Genomic DNA, 12,645 nt, shown 5'->3' with positions numbered 1-12,645 from the left:
AAACAACATACCCACAGCCGGACGATCAGATTACACGTTCACTACTCACTTCTGTAGTATATACTAATCTAAATCAGTATAGCCAAAAACTTACTCTAAAGCCCACGCATCTTCTTTATTTTTTATAAAGTAAAATGCTGTGATAATCATTTTTCACTCTTCCTTTCCATGGGCATTGTTTTCAAATATCCTTTCACGGGCAACCCGTAACATCATTCCTTTCTCTTTGATTCTCTCATTCAATTGAAGCATCTTGCCTTGCTTGTTTTGACAAAACGGAAAAGGAAGTGGAACGCTGTACACGTTTTCCAAAGAAGATTAACTGTGACCTTAATACCACAGTTACGAGATGCGAAGAACTCAAGGCTTCTCTAATAAAGCACTGCAGCAGCGAAGGATGTCAAGGTACCAAGGTCTTTAAAACTCTGAATATAATTCTACACCAATCAGCCAACAAAATGCGTCATATTGAGAATAAAACGAGTAAAGAATAACAACACATATATCATCTCAAATTCTCCTAGGTTGCAAAGATGCCCACTGCCGCAATGGAGGCAGGTGTGCTGGACCTAAAGTTCCTTGGTGCGCATGCCCATCAGGCTATACCGGAGCCTTTTGTCATATAAGTGAGTTGTGTTTTTCTCATCCAGTATGCGAATAAAAATAAGATTTAAAGAATAGCGAGGGTCAAACCAACGCACACTACAGGCTGCTTTGGCAGTGGCATATGTATCACCGAGTACCTGAAAATCGAGATGCGATGTTCCTTGAATTTGTCGCTGCCATCTCCTTCCATACATTGAAAAAGAAGGCTTTGCAAAGTCTTAACTAATCTCATTTTCCTTTCAAGGTAAATGTACAGAAAAGCCGTGTGAAAACGGTGGTACGTGCATTGGCGAAAACCTTTGCAAGTGCCCACCTCGATTCTCTGGCCCTCAGTGCATGGCGAGAAAGAGACTGGGAACCAAAGACAATCCAGCACCTAACGCACAAGCAATTCTAGACGCCGGTGATAGTCATGGAAGCGGAATGTACTGGATTCAGCCCCCTGGTGAGACAGCCCCAGCTCAAACTTACTGTGACATGACCTTCGCTGGCGGAGCCTGGATGTTAGCTAGTTACGGTTACGTTCACTCAACGTCATTAAATGCCAACAATAAGGCCATACCTAATATGAATAACCCTTATGGTTACGCCTGGCTCCCCACACAACGCAAATCCGAAAATGGTCTGATCAATCTGCCCCATGGCGCTGTAAAAATGGCCAATAATGCTCGTTCTATGATCATGGCTGCGGGTAACAACCCAGCCACAGGCGGTATTGACCAATACTCATATGTCTACCGCATCAACATTACGGATAATCCTTACACCATAACCTTTACAAATCATAACCGCTATAATGGCGGACAACCGGGTGGTATGCATGTCCAAGATTTCATTGTTGAAGCATTTAAAGGAGAAAGTGGAACGTATGTTAGACATGCTTTAGGGGAAGCCTTAGGGGTGACATGGAGCGACTCATTCCCGACTGGGTACGGGTTTAACGACAGAACGGAATCTTTTTCAACCTTTGACAAGGGTCCCTTTTTCCCAAGTGTCCACTCGGGCTCGGGACGTAGTTCGTGTAATGGGTGCAACCCAACTAATTACGAGCCTGACGTGAAGGGAGGTTCTCCCCACTACACACATGGTGGCTGGTACACAGCTACAAGTTATGATAAAACAGGACAAACATCTATTTGGTTCAATTAGTCATTAGTGCCATTTAAATGAATAAGGGGGGGGTAAGTTTCTGATGAAAATGTGGTGCTACGTCCGTGGGAGTAACAGGGTAATTTTAATTTTATCAACTGAGTTGATAATGAAAATTGGCCACCGTAAAGAGTTTCAAAGCTGACGTTTCGAGCGTTAACCCTTCATCAGAGCAAATGAACTAAACTCAGTTGATAAAACCAAAAAGTGCCTTTTAAAACCCGAGTGACAGCCATTCTAAGATATAACTTTGACTTTTAAATTCAATTGAAGTCAAGTTTAATTATGTTTTGCAATGGAGCAAGTATGTTTGGTGATTAGATGCGAATAATTAAGGAATAATAATAATAATAATGTTTATTAGCATTCCAAAAATGAATTGGCTCTTCTATGCTAAAATTACTATACTATTCTAACTACGCTATATCATATAATTTACAATAAATCACATTCTAATTAAGAATTAAAATATAAACAAGCTAAAAGGCCTGAGATTCATGTTTCTAATCTCTTTCCAGCATTATCAAAAAGATATGATGTCAAATTACTCTTAAAGGATCGAAAGTCCGTACAGTTCCGCAGATAACTTGGTAATACATTGAAAATGGCTGTTGAGCTGTCTTGAAAAGTACCAGTTTCGATGGGCACCTTTAATCTAAGAAATGCCTAATTCATCTTTTATTGAGAATAAAGGTCACTTATTTAGATTAAAAAGCTCCATTCCACGTCTTTTAGTTCCCTCTTCGTAATTGCCAATATTTATCTATTTAGCTGCCTGTCTGTTTAAATTTTTCTTAATCTCGATGGAGTACAAAAAATGATACCACCAGCACAGGTTTACATTGATCAATTTGTTTAAGCTTGAGGGCAAAAAAACGCTACACCCGCCTGTATGTACATTTGAAATTCTTCTTCTTATTTCGTACACTTTCATCGTTTTCTTAATCATTTCCTTGAACTTAAAACTGCCTGAATTACAGGAAGTTACGTCACGCGTTAAGTGTCCCTCCTGTTTCGCTTATCACAACCGGAACTTGTAGCACCACGAAACACACGGAATTTGGGGGATATTTACACAACTGACTACAACAAAGTTTTGCAAATTTTTCTATTCTTGGGTTTATTTCAGAAATAAAAAAAACCTCCTTTGTGAACAATCAGAGAGTTCACCCCCTACAAATGACTCCGGCATTTTTCCTCTTTCTCTCTTCACTCTCTCTCCCACATGAACCACTTGTCGAAAGACTTCTTCTTGCTTACACAGTTTAATTATTTCATAACCAGTTCAATTCCTTCAGTGATGCATATAAGTTCCATCGCCATATTGCGTCCCCTACTGAGGGTTACGTGACTGACTTAAGAGAACAGAGGTCGTTTGGTGTCGTTGGACAGAGCAAGTCACCCAGTTAATGATAGCAGTTTTAGCCGCGTTTCGTTTCAAATTAGAATTTGGAAATTGCCGAGTCACTAGAAGACAAACAACTTCCTATTGCTATCTACATCGATCAACTGCCAGTTGATAGATTGAGTTCCTATTGATCTTGGCAAATGTTTTCCATATATTCAATAAAGGATTATATACTAAGCGACTTGTACTACGGATGGCGCATTAAGTGACTAAAACTACAGCTACACTGCGTATGAACGGCCAAGCAAATAAAAAACCTATTGTATCACAAATCAAAACACTTTTCAATGCTCCGGGAGGTCTTTCTCGAGCTGACCTACAAAAACTGCAAATGCGTTACACACTAAGCAATTTTTGCGCAATCCCAACAAGAGTGAAAAAAGGAATTTGACCTTCGCTGACATCAGCTACCGCGTCAACAAAGGATATCAGTTTCCTCTTCCAGAAAATGTACCAAGAGAGTCAGACATGGTTTGATGCTACTCTGGTTTAAAGATTTAATAAATGTAACCGAAATTACAATACATTGACCCAACATTTCGACACTCCTATCTAGTGCCTTCATCAAAGGTGATCTGATCGTTGCAACATGAGGCCCTTTTATATGCTCACTAATTAGCTGTCGTTTTTTCTGACGAGTAAGCCGCCAACATCACGATTTAAAGGGGCGTGGGCGGAATTGATATGCAAAGCTTTCTTTTGCAAAAAAGAGCTTAAAACAATGGTGGAAAGAAAGGTGACTCTACGCAAAACAGGCTGTTAATTTAATGAGGCAAAAGGTCAAAAACAAGACAGAACGAGGTTTGAGGTACGGCTTTGAAAAGTATACCGAACGGTAACGACCCCTCGCTTCTCTTTGCGCTGAACTGCAGTTCTAGGGTGGTGATAACTTTCAAAGAGACTAAACTCAATGCGAAGACTTTCCGTGTTAGCGATCTACACTTGGCTCAGTGTGAGCGTCTGTTCTGCATTGTCTGTTCTCGTTCGATCAGCAGTGCCACTGAGCACCGTCAAGGCAAACTGCCAAGAGGTAGGTTACGAACGAATCCATTCTCTTAATAGAAAACAGCTGACTGTATATAAACAATGAATACGCGTCTGTTTAAACTTTGTTTAAGTTATTTGCTTGAACGAAACCTACAAACTGGAACAAAAACATATTTGTAAAATTGAATCTCTTGTCGTATTACAATCAATAGTTAATGGGTTAACTAGAGTGCAAACAGTGAACAGTACATTCTGCACTGTCTTTCGTGGCCTGTTCCAGGCTCCGAGATGTATTGGTGAAAGCCATGACTTTGGTCGGGGCATGGACTTAGGAAGAAAAGAAATCTGTGATTGTGGATTGTTTCAGGTGTAAGAGTTGAAAATCCTCAAAGCGCTGACCAACGCTGCTTAATTTTGATGCAAGGATTTCATCTTGCAGCGTTGTTGAAGCGAATTCCTTTAGGTCGTCAACCAGTCTAAGAGCTTCTGTAGGAAGCAGCAAGGGAATCACAGTGGGGAAAGCTGTAGTTCAGCAAAGAAAGCACGAAAATAACTGTTTTAGATTACAATACCATTCGGTTGTCATCTTCAATTCATTTTTTCAATGAGACAATGACTGATTTAATTTTAACTTGTACTGTACGTATTCCGCCGACAAGATAAGAGCTGTCAATTAAACGTCTGGTGTTAAAAGGAGTCTCGGGTACTTGGTAATTTAAGAAGTTTTCTTCCCTACATCGCAATTTGCGGTCACATTCAGCACCTCACAAGTGTCCGTTGAAGATTTCAAAGCGTCCGTTGTCCGTCTTATAGAGGTGTCCGTCTTACAGAGAGTTTGGTTATAGTAAAATGACTAAGGAACCGCCGGGACCAGCAGCAGCTGTCCGTCTTATAGAGGTGTCCGTTAAGAGAGAGTTGACTGTAAACCTGAATAGATTTGTAACAATGGTGCGATATTTTGTCATAAAATTCAACACTTAATGGTTAGCGATGTTCGGTTAAACAAGTTTAGAGGCTAGTTGTACATGACTGGTTATGACTTAGTATTGTCATGTTGCTTCTCGCTAAAAGCTCGCATAGCTCAAATGTCGTTCTTCAAAAAAATATATATATCATTACTAGTTTTTCTTTGTATCGAAAAGATATAAAATTTCAAAATTAATTGCTTCCAGTCTTTCCTCAATAACTCGTAATATAGTGAGAAACTCACCGTTACGTTCTTGCATAAATAAAGATATGTAACCCTTTAAATTTTGAGTCTGCAAAGATTCGTATTGCCGCAATGGAGGCAAGTGTGCTGGACTCTTTGTTACTTGGTGCGCACGCCCATCAGGATACACCGGGATTTTTTGTTACAAGAGCGAGTTTTGTTTTACATTCAGTTTGAGATAAATAAAAAACTAACCAGTATTACTTCATCAAAATGTAAATATAATTTTTCGAAGAGATTAAGGAAGAAAGGACGTAATTTTTTTTTTTTCATATCAGTTCTTTTCTCTTGACTGAACCATTCACAATTGCAAAATTTCAAAAATATCGTTTTCCCTTGAAGGTAAGTGTACAGGAAAGCCATGCCAAAATGGTGGTTCATGCATCGGTGAAAACCAATGTAAATGTCCTTTCACCTATTCTGGTGCTCGATGCGCGAGAAAAAGGCTGGGAATCAAAGAAAACCCAGCAGCAAACGCACAAGCAATTCTTGACGCCGGTGATAGCCTGGGGAGCAGAATGTACTGGATCCAGCCCCCCGGTGAAACAGAGCCAGCTCAAACCTACTGACTTGACTTTCGTGGGCGGAGCATGGATGTTAGCTAGTTCTGGTTACGTTTACTCGACGTCATCAAATCCCTAAGTAAGGCCATACCCAATATGAATAACCCTTATGGTTACGCCTGGCTTCCCACACAACGCAACTCCAAAAATGATTTGATCAATCTGCCCCATAGCGCTGTAAAAATGGCTAATAATGCTCGTTCTATGATCATGGCTGCCGGAAGCAACCCGATCACTGGCGGTATTGATCAGTATCCATATGTCTACCGCATCAACATAACAAATAATCCTTACACCATAAGCTTTGCAAATCATAACCGCTATAACGGCGGACAACGGGGTCGTATGCATGTCCAAGATTTCATTGTTGAAGCGTTGAAAGGCGAGAGGGGAACGTACATTAGACATGCCTTTGGGGAGGCCTTGGGGGCGTCACGGAGCTCCTCTTATCCCAGTGGGTATGGTTTTCACGACAAGAAAACAAAACACATAGGCTTTTATAAAAGCCCCTTTTTCCCAAGTGTACACTCCGGTTCGGGATCCAGCTCAGGCTCTTGTAACTCATCACCCGAACCAATTACGAGCCTGATTCCCTCAGTACACAGATTACGGTTGGTACAAAGCAACAAGTAATGGTAACACAGGACAAACGTCTATTTGGTTTAAATAAAAGTCCTATTTTGAGACAAGCACTGCTCAACTTTTATTTCAAGTTGTAGACTCGAATCTGGGAGGTTTCTCGGTCTGTTGGGTCTACAGAAACCCCTAGCACACAACAATTCTCGTAAATACAATATATCCAGTATCTTGTAAATATATCCAGTATGGCGTCTCATGGGAAGACCACGAGGCCTGGTATATCAAATAAATTGGCGACAAAGTTAAATTTCCATAGAGCCAAGAGAAAACGGAATAGGGTGGATACAAACACGAGCAACAGGGATAAGTTTAAGGTGATCTTCTCTCATTTTAAGTTCAGTCTGAGCGTACAGAAATTACCAGTATTTCTAGACTCTTTATTTTGACTTTGTCATTTTTCGAATATCACAAATCGATAAAGATCCTTGCTTTAAGTTTAATGCGCGACGGGATAGGGTTCTCCTGTTTTGGGAGAAAAGGGACAATCTCATTTTTCCGTAACAGTTTTTAACAGAAAACAGTGAAAATTAAGCAACCTACTAAATAAACGTATTTAACGACAAGTTGTTAGGCCACGTACTACGAAAAATCATTTATAAGATAACCGACTCTACGGGGGAAAAATTGGTTCATAATTTTGTCCTTGCGTATCAGCTGTTCCTCAAAGCTTGTAATTTTCCACCGTCTGCTCTGAAGGTCATAGGCTTCCGTAAAAAAAGCTGCCATTTTGACCCCAACCAAAATTAAATACCCCAAGTTAACAACCACACGCGAATGCTCAGATAGCAAAGACTTGATGTAATATCGCTGGCCATGCAGTTACAGACATAAAACACGCTATCTTCTCTCTTCCCTGGTCCCGCCGTTGAAGACATTTTCCCAGGTGTCCACTCGCGTACGTAACACATGCGTTTCAGAGGATAAGTCAATCCTGAAGGGGTCATAACTTAGCTCTTTCATGATTTGTGATCCATACGATTACATTTACATATAGAAAGAATTTATCATCATCATCAATCATCATCAATCATCAATCATCATGATCATCAATCATGATGATGATGATGATGATGATGATGATGATGATGATGATGATGATGATGATGATGATGATGATTACTATCAATTTAGTACTTTCCCGGCGCTAGAGGAAGATCGCAAGCCGAAAATTAATGCCGGCGTTTTAACGATAACTAATAAACAATTATCAATTTCTACTTGTCTCAGGACGCTAAAAAGAGTTGTTCAACTACATTGGCATGCTAAGTTAAATATTGATCATTTTATAAAGTAGCATTCTCCATTTGATCAGTAATTTGTTCTTTGTGGAATGTCCTTTCAGACCTGTCCCGCAATTTACAAAAATACGGAACATATTGAATCTGGGATACTTCAGCTACACGTTTCACATTTGGGTGTACCCCAATTACTAGTAGAAAACTTTCAAGATATATACTGGCTTTAGAATAATTTCAAAGTTTGAGAGAAAGTGCTTTCCTTAGAGTACACCGCGGATACTCATGGATATCTACTGATTAAGAACGCAACCGGCAGCACAATCTTGTAAACTTGCAAAACTACGGAAGACTGATATGAATTTTGGGATACTATATATGGCACAACACGTTTCGCATCTGGGTATACCCAATTACTAGAAAAAAACTTTCAAGTTGTACTGGTTTCAAAATAATTCAATTTTTGAGAGAAGGTGCCATTCTTAGAGCACACCACAGATACTCATAAAAATCAACTAATAAAGACAACAACTGCCCGCGATCTGATACAACTGTTGGACGTTTCCTTTTTCTCGCTTGATTCTCTCCCACATGAATCACAAGTGTTTACACTTCTTCCTCTTTGCATAATTTAATCATTTTAAATCCCTCCTCCATGACCAATTCAATCCCTTCCCACTCAAGTTCCAGCGCCTCACTGCATCGCTCATTGCATCGCTCATTGCATCGCTCACTGCTTGCATCACTGGCTTGAGAGGACACAGGTCGTTGAGAGCATGCCGCAAGGCTCGTGACATCTTTGGGTAACTGGGTAATTTGCTGACCAGTTTTAACTTCGTTGGGTTTTTGAGCGTAAATTGGAGTTTGACGAGGCGCAGTTACGATAATTTCTTTTACCGTTTTCTAGAAAATGAGTAAAAATATTTAGATTATCGAGAGTGTCCTGAAACTCGTTTACACTGTTGTTTTTTTTTGGAGTTAACTCGAACTGTTATTAACAAACACCTTTCCATTTATTTAGTACATGTTTATCTCATAAAAATGTCTGGAGTTAATGAAGGTTGATCCCTGATTAAGAGTTAAGCCCAAAAGAACAATTACACTCACATTTATTTAATTTCTACACGTTGGCATTTAAGTCTTAGACTGTGGTAAAGAGCAACCTTGGGTCGAAAAACCCGTCGTCGTTAGCCCTTCGTTAGCGCTCCGACGAAGGGCTAACGCTCGAAACGTCAGCTTTAATAATCGTAACGGTGGCCAATTTACCATTCCAACTTTTTTGATATATTCAAATTATTTCGTTACCCCCACCGACGCAGCCCCAAACAGTTTCTTTAGAAACTATCAGCCTTTATTCATTTGTATTAAGATGGAAAAGAGATTCAGGAAAGGCCAGTAAAATAATTTCTGACTGCAGGAAAGAAACCTGTAGGGGTAGTTTAGTAAGAATTCGCAAAAGAGCAAGTTCACCTTGTGCAAGGGAAAAAACAAACATCGCATTTTGTCCACCCGATTGCCCTTGATCATGTTCGGATCTTTCCTCTGACATTGCTAATTCATTGTGGAACAACAACAAGAACTCGAGTTAAACCATCCGAACTGATCCGAACCAATCCATAAAATAATATCCACAAACAAACTGATCCGAACCAATCCACATAATACCCCAAACGCAAAAGTGAGCCTTTCGAGATGGTAAATTCCTGTTTGAAACCAACGTACACTTCAAAAGCTTCACGTTTTAGGCTCCGCAGAGTAGATAGTACAAGGAAACTTTGTAGCGGCATCACACCGTCGTTTCGTATCAGTATAAACTACCTTTTCCGGCTGAAAAGGGAAACACCGCGTTTTGTCAGAGCTACTCGACTATTCTTCGAGAGAAAACGGAGTTGTGAAATACATTCATGTACACGTCATACTTTATCGATGCTAACAAAGAAATGTTGTTACCTGACTCGCCGTTTTCTTTTGGTTGCAAGGTTTACTTGCTACCCTAGCGTTTCTATTTACGTCCGTCCTCTTGACCTGTCCCTCACTATATCTTTGCTCAGCCCGCTCGAGTGCTCTAATAAACAAGGCTGTCAAAATAACCAAGATGGCTACAGGTACAGCTACAAAGACAGCAACGGGCAACTCCTGAGTGCGTTCAAACAAAGCCTCATATCTGCTCTCTAGATCTGGAGCTGATGGGGTAGGACCTTAAAGAGTAACCAAAAAAATTTAGGCTAGCTTAGGGGCGGTTTCATTTCCTCAGCCTCGTCCATCGCGCAGGTAAAAGGAAAAAGTATAGAAAAGTCTTTAACCTATTGGGGTTTGGCCAATCGAGCTTTTTGTCATGACATGTAATACTTGAAGTGTTTGGCAATTACCTAATGCAAAAAGGCTGGAATCTGCCTCTCGACGAAATCCTATTCTAAAATGTCATATCTTCGAACCAACGACCCACGTATGTACATGTTTCACTGGTTTCATATACTCTTGATAGCCTGTGTGTCAATGGGGATAGTGGCTGACGTTTCGAGACATCACGAGACTCAAGACCTTCTTAATTTGTGAAAACCTTAACCACTGTTACCGACCACACTTCTCTAAGGACAAAATAAAATATACAAAATTTACCTTTGACAGCTATCAAGAATGCACTCCACTTCACGCTACCATGTTGATTGAATGCCTCACAAATATATTCGCCTTCATCGGAAAATGATACATTCTGAACCAAAACCTCTGCAGTCACTTTGAAAAGGTCATCATTTAATCCATTTGGGCCCACAGAAGTCAAAATTCTAGCTGATGCAACTCTGGTCACCTCAATTACTGCTGTTGTTTTATTGTCAGAAGTATTCCTTTTAGCATGATGTCTCTTGAAGTACCATCTGACATACGCTACTGAGTCGCTAGTCACTTGACAAACAAATCTAGCTTCACCTCCTAGCACTGCCGTGTTGTTCGCCAGTAGTGGCTTGAGAATAATGGGTTTGCCATTTGAAGTTTCTTTAAAGGAAATATGATACAAAATGTTGATAATGCTATCAAGTGCGGTATCAGTATGGCGTTATTGGTAGGAGGACTAAGGACTTGAATTCAATACTATAAATCAAAGAAAACTGGGAAAAGAATAATTTGCCTGCACCTGGAGTAGCTGGGCCAGGTATAGCACTTCTGGAACCCCTCCCCCCACCCCCTTCAAAAAAAAAAAGGAAAAAAAAAAAAGAAAAGAAATCAGTGGAATTCACAGGCTGTTACAATTTTGAAATAATTTCTCACAATGAAAGACTACACAAGATCAGTAAGGATTTATCAATTGCTTTTCATATAATTATTGTACTGTAAATCTGGCTCCCATTTCCCCCTTACAGCTTGGCTGAACAGAAACTCTGCAAAAATGAGACATCTTGCCAAAGGACACACAAAAAATTAATAAACAAGAAAACATCAAACCTGCAAAGACAGCCACTATAACTTTATACTCTATTATACTCTAACTCACCAGAAATGTGTAGTATAAATGTCCTGTTAATTAACCCCAAGGAATTGTTCACAAGGCAAGAATATTTTCCAGCATCTGCCAGCAATAGGTCACTTAAAAACAACTTCCAAGTCTTTTTAAAAGTGTCCTTTAATTTGCGATAGGTCACCTCCAAAAGGGGAATATTGTATTTGTACCAAAGTATATCTGGGTGTGGATTGCCATCTGATGAACAATCAAGTTCAACATCATCTCCAACCTTGGCATACATAGTCTTAGTATGACGCATTGAGTCTTTGATGAAGTGTGGAGCTGAGGGATCTAAGGAAATAAAAGTTTTTGTTTAAAAGCAGTGCAATAGCAATTAAGACAGGTTACATAATTATCAATTAATAATGTAAAGAAAACTCATTAGATCACCAATTATTGTTACATAATCATCAATTAATAATCATTTGTTAGGAAAACTCATTAGATCACCAATTATTGTTTTTTTTGGATAAATTTTTATTCAAGGGGAAATGTTCTATGTTTGTACTATAAAGTTTATCAGAGCTCCAAGCTCAACATTTTTCTAAGTCATCATGGATCATGTGTACTTTGGGCATTTGTTGACCAATTATCAACCAATACTATTGGTGAACATGTTGACTGAGAGTCGGTCACTACTCAGTTGACATTTTCTATATGCACTCAAACTGAATGCTGATAACCAGCAGTAATATTTGCATTCAAGACTGTTACCCACTTTGTGAATAGTTGAATCATGTGCACATTTCTGATACCAACAATTGGTGACAAAATTGCTGACACATTGATCTTTTCAACCCTCTATTACTTCAATTTTATCTCTTTTGTTCTCATTAAGTCAACCATTTTTCCCCCATCTCCCAGGACTTTTATTTTTCACATAAATACAATTTTTCAAACATGATGTGTCAACTAATTTTGATACTGATTGAAGGCACTTTATAATGTTCTTTATAAATTAATAAATATGTGAATTTTGCATTTTTACCTGACACTCCACTATTGTTGGCCCAGTTGAATGTAATGAAAAGTGAAGCATAAACAATTCTTAAAATGAGCATCTCTTCTGTAAAAATGACTGTTTTCCAATATAGTTTTTGGAGATGAAGTCTCTAGACACCCAGTCTACAGGGTTCGAAATGCAAATCATAAGCTGAAATATGTTGATATCAAACCAGCAACCAGTTTGTGATAATCTGCAGGAAAAAAATTAAGTGAACAAGGTGTTTACATGGAAATGTTCAATGCCTCATTGTGACCACTACCACATATAGAAGGAAAAGTACAACTCACTATCCACCCCAGGTTTGAGATCTCTTTTGAAAAGTGAAAGATAATAATATTTACAA

General features: G+C 39.2%; 2 protein-coding genes and 1 pseudogene across 3 annotated transcripts in view; 2 read left to right on the top strand and 1 right to left on the bottom strand.

The window, feature by feature from the left end:
- Positions 1–242: 242 nt before the first annotated feature.
- LOC148742128 (uncharacterized) lies at positions 243–2,451 on the top strand (the record flags this gene model as incomplete). Its single annotated transcript, XM_088744243.1, has 3 exons — positions 243–405; positions 525–626; positions 851–2,451. Coding segments are annotated over 3 exons (1,170 nt in total), but the record flags the coding sequence as incomplete, so codon positions are not given.
- Positions 2,452–3,611: 1,160 nt separating this feature from the next.
- Positions 3,612–6,593, top strand: LOC148742127 (uncharacterized; annotated as a pseudogene). The gene is made up of 3 exons (XR_015995032.1): positions 3,612–3,634; positions 3,988–4,193; positions 5,703–6,593. The product of XR_015995032.1 is annotated as an uncharacterized LOC148742127 (transcript).
- Positions 6,594–7,094: 501 nt separating this feature from the next.
- Positions 7,095–12,645, bottom strand: part of LOC148742126 (fibroblast growth factor receptor-like 1) — a 7,187-nt gene continuing 1,636 nt past the window's right edge. The window contains exons 2-6 of the mRNA XM_088751479.1: positions 12,285–12,492; positions 11,288–11,587; positions 10,417–10,791; positions 9,748–9,995; positions 7,095–8,700 (exon numbers count right to left, since the gene is read on the bottom strand). Of these exons, the coding sequence (XP_088607605.1) occupies positions 8,404–8,700; positions 9,748–9,995; positions 10,417–10,791; positions 11,288–11,587; positions 12,285–12,357 (1,293 nt within the window). The 5' untranslated portion in view covers positions 12,358–12,492 and the 3' untranslated portion in view covers positions 7,095–8,403. The remainder of the gene's footprint in view (positions 8,701–9,747; positions 9,996–10,416; positions 10,792–11,287; positions 11,588–12,284; positions 12,493–12,645) is intronic.

This window comes from Stylophora pistillata, chromosome 1 (genome assembly GCF_964205215.1).
Source record: "Stylophora pistillata chromosome 1, jaStyPist1.2, whole genome shotgun sequence".
NCBI classification, from domain to species: domain Eukaryota; kingdom Metazoa; phylum Cnidaria; class Anthozoa; order Scleractinia; family Pocilloporidae; genus Stylophora; species Stylophora pistillata.
This window is presented reverse-complemented; position numbering and strand designations above follow the sequence as displayed.